Source organism: Chelon labrosus (assembly GCF_963514085.1).
Source record: "Chelon labrosus genome assembly, chromosome: 22".
Taxonomy (NCBI): Eukaryota; Metazoa; Chordata; class Actinopteri; order Mugiliformes; family Mugilidae; genus Chelon; species Chelon labrosus.
The window spans coordinates 10541491-10552267 of NC_140355.1; the positions used below are offsets into that span (position 1 = coordinate 10541491).

Below are 10777 nucleotides of genomic sequence, written 5' to 3' on the forward strand. Positions count from 1 at the left end.
TGGTAACAAACAACGACGTAGAACTCCTCCTTATTATATTATATTATATTATATTATATTATATTATATTATATTATATTATATTATATTCATTTGGCAACTATTTTCGTGATTATGGTGCCCATACAACGTCAGTGTAAAAGTGTCCATTCGTGTTCATGCATGGTTGGTGTTTTCAGTCAATAAATTACTTAAATCGATCAAATGTTAGTTGCACGCTATTTGTTTGTCAGTCAACTAATCAGTTCAAAATTTAACTTGACTACTTTCCCATATTCCGAAGGAGTATTAATAAAATTACTATTATTTGGCCGGAATGTGTTAACACAGTCACTATCCTTAATGACCACCAGATGGCGACAACGTTCTGCTAAACTTCACTCCAACATTACATTTCTGCTTGATTCCCTCACAGCACTTACTTACAGGCTCTTTCTTTCAATCTCTTCCTCTCTGTCTGAAACAACCCACACACTTCTTGACAGGGAACAATATTGCATAATCGAGGAGCGATGCTGTGGCATATATTCGCAAGCTAATCTAAATAGAGTGTACACAGAGTGTTCACAGCCTGATTCAAAGCCACCAGCACTCTACATCTAGATAAACAAAGAAAAAGGTCATGTTCAATCCACAAAACCAGATACACATACACTTTTCCAGCACATATTGGGGCCAGAGTCTTTCTACTTCGGTTCACTGGACAAGTACAAAAAGAAGTAGAGGAACACAGGAAAAGATTTAGCTCTTAAAATAACACAGACGCAGACAAGAAAAGGGTGAAACTGAGAGAGAAAGACAGACAAAATATGTTTCTAGGAGCTGATGTTGGGTTGTGGAGGACGTAAAATCCAGTCCATTCTGTGTTATGTCCTCAGGATTCATTGCTTATTTATCAGTTGTTCTACAGAAACAGAGAGGATGGTGAATGAAAAATTCAAACAGGATGCATGGCCTTTTCTCCTTTCAGAAACTGCAGTATTACACACTGGACAGTAATGGCTTCTGAACGCACTCATGTGTATGTGACAAAGGGAGATTTATGGAGGAGGGTTGGTTCAACCCATTTCTGGGTTAGCAGTAAGAATCTCAAAGAGGTGTGTTACTAACATAATTTTTAACAATTTAGAAAATTATAGACACAGAAAGGCTGAGCCTGCACACAGATTACACACATCTTCCAATAATCTTTAATGACATGATCAATCTGTTGTACTTTTGAATTTAGTCTGAGGACATTGCTTCCTCCTAATGTGCTACCAACCTTTAGCAGTTTGGGCCTGAAGACAGCATTTTTGGCTGTATGTTGGTGACAAAGGGTGTTAGGAATGCCAAAACAAAGTAGGAAGGGTTCATAATGGACAGTAACCATTGTCGCATCCGGTCAGTGTACTGCTGATCATACCCTAAGTTTGTCCGATGATAGAACACGATGTCTTTGTGGAGTTTACAGTATCCACAGTCATCTCAAGAATGATGCTCTATGTGAACATAATTAAAAGGGAGTCAAGTGTGCTCATGGGTGGATAATTTGATACTTGGTGGCTCGTAGCTACAAAAGACATTCTCACAAACTATTTCTTACAATAAGCATAAGTGTCTCTGTTCTTCTGAAGTGTCTTAAGCCACACCAGTGAGCCAACACAATTAATAGCAGCATCTTGAAACCAAATCCGTTAACGTAATTCAGCCATCATTGATTTTATTATTGATTTTAGTTTACATGTTCTTAAATCTACAGTGCAGGACAAAAAATGTCTGTCCCCTGGAGGGGCATGACAGAAAATTAATGTGAACCACTACACTAGGGAAAGTAGTTACAAATTTAACTCAGATTCTATGGCTCTTGTGCTCAGAAAAAATCAGAAAAAAACGAACGAAGGCATGGACTGTAAACCGTAAGCGAATCTCATGTAATTATTGTTGCTGCCAGAAGGGGAAGAGAAATGTTACGCATTGTAACTTTAACGCAACGTTAAAGCAGGAGAAAATTCCAGCCACTGGGAAATTAAGTCCCTGAAATCTCCATAAAATAACAGTGAGTTGACAGCGTTAAGGTTTTCTTTTTTCAAACTACACTTTTAAAGAACTTTCACGTTGAACATAGTGGTATATGCCAAGTCTAATCACATTCCCAAGCCAATTTCCTCCTCATTTTAGTGTTTTTTGAACAGAAGCCACAAAAAGGAAATTATGAAATAGAAGATAAATAACCACATTTGTTGTCCAAGAAATTAATGCAATCTCAAAATGATACTTCTTATTCTAGGAAGACACACTTATTACACTTATTTGTTAGTGTATTATCCCCTGCAAACATTCAGCTCCACTGTGTTCGAGTAGTAGCACATGTCTCTGATATGTACAAGTCAAAATCTCAGATTGTATTTTTTTATACAATCATGTTGAAGAGGAGGTGGTGTGAAATGTGAGTATTAAGAAAATTGGACCAGGGGAATAACAAAGCAATTGCAACTACAGACTAGAGGTTGAAGAAGCAGAACAATGGGCGGAAAGAAGGAGAAGAGGTAGGAAGCTTTGGTTCGTAACGTAACGTAGCTGGAAAGCCTCCTCTCTATCATGTTTATAATTCATGGAAACCCAGCTGCTTCTTTGTACTGCATCTAAATTCCACTGCTGGGGAATTATGGCCAGAGACCATAAAATAGACACAGGAGAAGAGAAAGAGAGAGAGAGAGAGAGACAGAGAGAGAGAGAGAGAGAGAGAGAGAGAGAGAGAGAGAGAGAGAGAGAGAGAGAGAGAGCCTACAAGAGTGCATAAGAGATACAGTGGACAGACAGGGTGAGGGAGACGGAGCACACTGCTGCTGGGTGAGGGGTAGGTGAGGAGCATGATGCAAAGCTTGTCATAAAACATCGATAACACTTCTAAAGGCCGTGCTACGAGCGCTGCTCACACTGAAGGAGATCATGGCTCTAAATAATTCACATAGCTTGCACAAGCGGTTATTCAGACCAATACATTTATATGCAAATAAATACGGAAATGCAAGCAAAAATGTCATTAGAAACTGACACACAAAACTCTCCTCTTGGAGAGCACACATGCAGTCACTAAGGGAATGTGCATACTTAATGCACTGCTGTTATGAATCAGTGTTTTCACTGAAATACGCACATTCTGGACATCTGTCAGGAGGATAGATTTATATTTAGCTACCCAGATCCCGGTTAAGAATACTCTTGCTAGGGTGGCCCATCCTCATGAAAGTAATACTTATGAATGACTTGAGGGAATTTCTTCAAATTTTGAATGAATATTCACCTGAACCAGAGAATTAAGTGGTAAGAATTTTGCGCCCAGAGGTCAAAGGTTAAGGTTAAGACAAATTTTAACACACATGTCATACAGGATAAAATGAGAAGTGAAAGCATTTTATATCTAAAAAGTCAAAGGTTGGCTTCAATGGTTTTGTTTACCATCTGATTATTTAGGGCATTTAGGGCACACATGACCAGACAGAACTCGTACTGTATTTAATCCAACAAAAGAGAAAGCATCAAATCAAATTTTCACATTTGTTTTAGAAGCTATTATTTTCTGATTCATTGGATTATTCAATTCAATTCAATTTTATTTATATAGCGTCAATAACAATACAAATCGTCTCAAGACGCTTTACAAAAACCCGGCCTGAAACCCCCAGAGCAAGCCTGAAGGCAACGGTGGCAAGGAAAAACTCCCTTTTAACAGGAAGAAACCTCGAGCAGAACCCAGCTCATATGGAGGGACCCATCTGCCTAAGGCCAGCCGGGTATGAAAGGTTTACACCAGGCATCGCAATCCCAATCAGGCCATTCAGTTCTGATTGGAGCAATTATTCTGAATATCAGTGGAAAAATAGCGTCCACGCAGACAAAACAACTGTGACAATGACAATCTGCAAAAACACTTTTATTACAATAGTCATGTATATAGATGCAAACTGCAATTTGACTTATTGACATGGAAACAGAAAGAAGTATTTGGATAGCTACAGCTATCTGGATCCCACTAATGACTTTTGTCAGAGCTTGGTTAATGGCTTACCTTCCACACTCTTCTAGACCTGAAACTGAGATTTAATGTTTTCAGACTCTGCCAACGCTTTTGTGGAATTTTTGCCAGAATGTCAGATTCTTAACTCAAGCATGCAAGCAGAGGAACAAATGTTACTGGACCACATTAAAGCTGCCAGGCAGGGTTTAAAAGGCATATTCACTGAAGCTTTGCAGAAGAAGCCCTTTATTACCCAGCTGTCCTGCAACTTAGACTCCACTTTTGCCTCAAGTGGTCCCAGTCTCATTACATGTAAATTATAGTGACTGTAAAGAGAATGAATAAATACATTTTCCAGTCAGTTTGTCTTGTGGGTGGAATGCGGATGTGACAGTAATTCCCTGTTACAGTGTTTGCAGTTCATGTAGAGAGAAGTAGGAGTTTGAATGTTTCCGCATCAAAGGGAATCCATCATAGTCTGAAAGGTTTTTGCATGTCTGAAGCAGTGCCGTTGTAATAATGCCACCACAAAATGGCTATTCATATCTCCGCCAGGGAGGCCTTGGTGGGATATCAGCTCTTCTACGCCTCCATCTGTCTGTGTGTTCTGTGGTATGTGCAATCTCACATTCATTAGCTCTGACTCATCCTTCTAATAACCACTTCTATTTCCTCTCTGAAATAGTTTTCACTTGTTTTTTCTATTGTATGATGATTGGTCTCTTTGCCTCTCTGACTCAGTCAGATTAATGCCAAAGTACAACCTCCCGTTTTCATCTGTTAGCCTCCCTGAACGGATGGCTTTTCATTGTGACTATCATCTCCGCCGCCTCTGACTTTGAGTTTGGTTTATCGTTGCATGAGGCACCTCATTCGTGTTTCTTACCCTTCTCATTTAAGCATATTTGCTGTGATAAATTTTACCTCGTCGCCTCAGCCAACATATGCACCAAAGAGAGCAGAATTAGATGACCGTTTTCAATCCTGCATGAGACAAATTCCTTTTCCTTCAAAGCGATATCCTAACGAAGCTAATCCTGCATTTATTGCTCGGAGGAATCTCTTTATAGCTCTGCTGTTTGTGGTTGGCGCCCCGCACAAAGCACCTCAGCTGATATTTAGCAGTTCACTAAGTAATATAATCCGGGATGATGCATCACGCTTTTGGCTGAATCCAGTGTGTCCACATTTGGTCTGCCGGCACAAACATGGTCCTGTTCTCATTTCGATACATCTCAATTGATTAAGCTTTACATAAAGAGCTCTCTCTCTCTCCTCTTAAAAGGCACACAATCCACGCATCTTTTTAAAAGGGTGACTGAAAAGCAGATTGAATAAATGACCTGTCCCAGGCTTGCCATTCAACATTTTAATACGACCGCAAGTTTCCCTCCATGTTTAGTTTTGACAAAATCAGCAGCAAAGGATGGATTTTTAAACACCATTTTATTAGCAACAATGTGTCTGTTAGTTATATATTAGAAACAAGGACAGAAACATTTCTGCTGTACTGGACTGAGTCTGAAAAACCAGCTGGATCATAAAATAAAGCAAGTAATTCAAATACTTTAAGGTAAAAGCAACACTGCATTTGAATATACACTTGTAGTAATAATAATAACAATAATCATTTTTGACCTATGTTTCTATATGGCACTAGATTTCCTGTGTAACTGTCACATTTCTGTTTCAAAAATAAGAACATTGAGAACTATCGTGTGTGTGTGTGTGTGTGTGTGTGTGTGTGCGTGTGTGTGCATGTGTGTATATGGCTACCTTTGTGAGGACCAGTTGTAGTTTCAGACCTTGACACTGAGGACATTATGGCCGGTCCTCACGTTCTGGCCGCACCCTCAAAGGTTGGGGCTAAGCATTTGGTGGTTAAAGTTTGGGTAACAGGCTCTGAGAAAGCGTCACCTCAACGAGTGTCCCCACAAAGTTAGATTTACAAATGTGTGTATGTGTACTGCGGCGTATTGTATTTGCAGGAAAGCACATGTCACAAGAGGCAAAACGTAAAACAGAATTACTCACTGTTTCACCCTTAGGGAAAATAAATGAGCATGATCGCTGATAAAATCAACAGAGAGGACAAAAAAAAGAGAGAAAGAGGAGGAGGGTAGAACAGCATTTACCATCCATTTGAGAGAGAGAGAGAGAGCGGGTGGGGGGGATCCAAGATGGACAATCCAATCAGCTTCGAGCCCCTCACACAACCAGAAACACTTCCCCCTTTTGAAATCAAGCAGTAAATAATTTCACTCATTAATCGCGTGTCCTCTGCCCGTAAAATCCAGCGACTGCTTCTCCAGTCAAAATATCAGCCCTCCAGCCAGGCCGGTCAGCCAAGCGCAGAAAATAAAAACAATCCCAGAAAGGAGCTCTCTGAGTACCTCAGAGCAAGAGCACATCTTCCTCAGTCCAACGAGTCGAGAGAGGAGAGAAGAGACGGTGTATGTTATGGCCTGTTAAATATTTATAGATGTGCCTTTAAGGTGAATCTTTAGCCAAAGAAACCATACATCAACGAATCAGAGACAACACAAGGAATGCAGTGAAAATCCACGAACAAAAACTTCAGTGAAGAGGAGATTACACTAAAAAGTAGGCGCTGCCCTAAAAAAGTCTCTGACTGCCACCTACAACTTGAGTCTGCACTACTGAATTAATCGGCGAAATAAACATTCACAAAATATTCAAACATTTGCAAATCCATTTCGTCATGTAATCTGTCTGGGTCACTCTTTGCATTAATATGAATTTAGGGTAAAGTTGCGCACGGAAAATAATACAATCCCTTCACCCTTTTGAATAAATGTTTAAAGTGTTATTGCAACCCATCTCTGGGTTTAGTATACATAGGGATGACAGATTGTGTTTGGTAATATCGAATAAAAATTCTGATATAACAATAACTCGAGATACACGCACACACGCACATGCATGCCAGTACACTCACACACTTTATATGCACACAAATGCGAGAACCCAGCCCCCTTTGGCACCTAGTCCACCCGGCCTGCAAGAGCACACAGGTCTTTGTCTTCTGCAGTGTCGAATACTGTATATATACGTATTCTGTTCTGTCTGCAAGAGAAGCCAGCCTCCCATCAAACTGGAAATCTCTATGAAAGGATGTGGAAAGAAGCAGGGATTTACATCTTCGGTGAGCCCTTTATTTCTAAAAATATTTTGGCCTAAGTAAAATATCTGTGGGTGGCAGCTAAAACATGACGCCGCCTTTCGTCCTCTCCACTGGTTGCGAGTGATATTTTTATAATCTCCATAATCTGTGGACGGGGAAGCAGACACATCCACATTATAGGGTAGGGAAACATTAGACCTCAAAATATCAAAATCATATATTTTTTTTTTTGTTTTTTGTAGCAGTTATGGAAGAGAAAATCCCTCCTGATTATGTCTTTTTGACATGGCAGAAATCTGCCTGTCATTCAGGCCTTGGGTAGAAGAGTCCAGAGGAAGCAGGGCTACACAGACTTTATCAAATCGTAAAACAGATTCCATTCTCTTTGTTAAAAAAGAAATATTCAAAACAAAACAAGTTTATGTTGTTGATAATTTAACATTTTAAATACTTTAAAATAGTGTATATTGGCCCAAGTGTAAGGTCATGGACCTGAGCATAGTACCTTTGAATAAACTGTCCTGAGAGCCATCTGAGTCCTCCATTCTGCAACAGGTGATTAGTAGAATGAGAAGAGACCAGATCCCACTAAACTAGCCAACACAGTCCGGCCTAGGTCATCCCAACTCATTCAAGCATGGGCTTACATGAAGTTCACCCAGCTAAACATCAGTGCTGATGCTACAGCTGCGTTGGAACATGTCCCTCATGGTAACTGACCGGGCAAGGTTTGGTTTGCGGTAGTTTGAAATGTTTACAGGCACTGGCAGGTCCAGATCCTGCTGCTGGACGCTGCGATAACTGATGCGGTCACCTCCGTTCCTCAACCCATCTGGTTGGTGGTGGAGCTGCGGCTGAGGCGGCTGGAGGTAGAAAGGCAGCTCATAGTGTGTACAGGATGGACAGAAGGTCTGCGAACGTGTCAGTTTCCTGGCCAGTGGAGGGGTGGAGAAGAGGGCGGGGCCATTTGGGATGGAGGAGGCGGCGGCCGTTGCCGCCACAATGTTGTGATTGGAGTGAACTGGCGGGAGGCGGGACGTAACGGCAAAGTCTGGCTCCTCCTCCTCCGACTCAGACTCTTCCTTTTTACAGCAATAATACTGGTTTGGGAGAGTAATAAGAGGGTGAAATGGAGGTACATAATGGGGAGAAGAAGAAGAAGAAGAAGAAGGAAAGAAATTACATATAATGTAACTTAGAGAGGTGTAAAGCCACAGTCCGTTATTATATTTTACTGTGCCAAGTTTTTACAGTTTACGCAGACTTGTAAACAGACAAGTTGCTATTCAAGGCCTAGAGCTGTCAGATTCATTCCTGGCATCTTTCCTGCTTTTTTATTAAGCCATCATTTGGGGATTAAGTGGTGAACACTGTCATCAGTTCTACATGAAAAGGATCATACAATTTCCCTTTAACTATATATATATATTTATATATATGTAATGTTCCCAGATGATCTTGGTAAATGGCCTACATGTGTATAGTGCTTTTATCCAAAATGCTTTACACGTTTACAGAGCATAGCTCAATAGTATCCATATTCATGGCTTGGGTATCAGCCAGAAATTTCGAGATCAGTGTTTTGTTCAAGGGTACATGAAACACAAGCTCCCTCTTTAGAGTCAGTTTAAGGGTACAAATCAAATCTGTAATGCAGTCGACTTTGGCATCCCTATACAAATAAAAACAAAAAACGATGAATAAAAAATGTGTTTTGCATTACACCCAGACTTTTAAAGACGTACTTTACCTTGATGTCAAATGCAATAACTCCTTGCGATGTGGGGAAAAATATCGAATACAAATCCTCCCACTGAGAATCAACACCCTAATCGGTGCCACTGAGCCACTTTCAGTCCATTGACTTTGTTTCTCAATTTTCCTTCTCACTGTCCTCATATAAACCGCGCCCGACTGGCAACTGAATTCTGACGTAAAGAAAGTGACAATCATTAACTTTACCTTCAAGTATTAAACTATAAGTGCTGCAGGTAAACTATAAGAGCAAGGCCAAACAGTGAAGTTATTCAAGTTTATTACTTCAATGTAACAAGGAGCATATATTATGTGAAAGGCAGAGACAACAACCTGCTGTATTAAGCCACAGAATTAGTCAAAAATGAGATGAAACTGGGGATTCATTTCAGGTGATCCTGTTACATTTTGTTCTCCGTAGAACATAACATCTTCAGGTAAAAGTGTTATATTCAGTTTCATCAATTTCTACTAGCTTCAATACATTCATCCAGTGGTGTAGTTGTGGCTGTTTTCTGATTTGATTGCCAGCAGGCTTGAGTTCCAAAGGATATTCTTTTTTAACTCTATTGTGACAAAGCTTATAGTGTTCCTCTTCCGATGGCATGGCTCTGGATTGCATGACATTTTGCAATTTGATTCCTAATGACTACGACAGTCGATCGACTTTACACCAGCAGTTTTACATTTGTGTTTTTTACTGAAATGTATCAAAAAGCTATGGCATATCATCTGATATACACAATCACGTATCTCTCAGAATGAACTGTAATCACTTTGGAGTTGCCACATCTTTGTGTCTAGTTGCATCATCAGGTAAATTGCTCCCTTAGCCCGATACTTTGATGTACAAGCCTACCTGCAAGGCTAGCAATTAAGCCTGTAGCTGTGCTTTGTGCTGAGTGCTAATTATGAAATCGTAGCATGCTAACACTCAAAGATCATTAACATCAGCAGTAAGTGTTTTTTTTTTTTTTTTTGGGAGATGACTGCATCACATGGTGTCGGGTGATATCTCAGTTTGTAACCATATTATGATAATCAGTGAATAAGCAATCCTACAGATTTCTGTAACAGTCAGGAAACTGACTCACAATTTATTCTCATACAAAACCATGTATAAAACCCAATATTGTCTGACATGCTGTAAGAAATTACAGAAAATAATTCTCAGTTAGATCGACTGCGTTATTGTGTTGGGACGCAGTTCCAATTAAGCTGCAGACTGTGCAAATGAAAACTGTTTTGTGTCAAGATAACACACTGGAAGGATTGTGCAGCCTTGTTAGATATGCAGAGTGCACCTCTATGCTTTGAAAGAAAGACCCCAACTTTTGTAGCTGAGAGTAACAAGCCCAATGTTCCAGATTAAAGCCGCCGTGCATCGTGGTTTAACACAATCTGTCATGACTGTCAAGTGTGACGCTCAAGGACATCCCTATCTGCAAAAGGATTTAAAGTAAATGAAACAGCTGTGGCCTCACCTGCAGCCTACAGTAGCACAGTACCGCGATGATAAGGAGTAATATAACTGTAGCTAGAATTCCACCGGTGATGACCACTGTCCCGGCTGTCATTCGAATGGCTCTCCATCAACACCCTGCAAGGGGAGGGAAAGATGGGAGGAGAGGAACAGAGATGGAGTGCCACAGAGGAGGGTAGGGAGTGAGGAAGAAGAAATGAAGGAGGAAAAGGCACACAATTCATCAGTACAGTGGCTTCATTAAGTAGATTATAACTGTGTGTCATCCCAGTGGTGGTTATTGAATTATCCAGCAGCTAGGAGACATGTAATAGAATCATCCCACAAGTGCCGCTCATAATATAGCCGGGGTCTCAGACAGGAACACATAGAAAAGAAGAAGTGTGTGAGAGAG

At 40.4% G+C, this 10777-nt stretch overlaps 1 protein-coding gene across 1 annotated transcript; it reads right to left on the minus strand.

Annotated features, from left to right (window-relative positions):
• Positions 1–7627: 7627 nt before the first annotated feature.
• On the minus strand, positions 7628–10572 carry LOC311507475 (protein FAM163B-like). The gene is made up of 2 exons (XM_084571815.1): positions 10385–10572; positions 7628–8245 (listed from the first exon to the last, which is right to left on the minus strand). The coding sequence occupies exons 1-2, from the start codon at positions 10475–10477 to the stop codon at positions 7808–7810; spliced, it is 531 nt and encodes a 176-aa protein (XP_084427941.1). The 5' UTR covers positions 10478–10572; the 3' UTR covers positions 7628–7807.
• Positions 10573–10777: the final 205 nt, after the last annotated feature.

Excerpts from the sequence above, each read along its gene's own strand:
- LOC311507475 (XM_084571815.1), bottom strand. The coding sequence starts at position 10,477 with ATGACAGCCGGGACAGTGGTCATCACCGGTGGAATTCTAGCTACAGTT. Across the intron at positions 8,246-10,384 it reads TGTGCTACTGTAGGCTGCAG|TATTATTGCTGTAAAAAGGA; the intron begins GTGAGGCCACAG and ends CTCCCAAACCAG.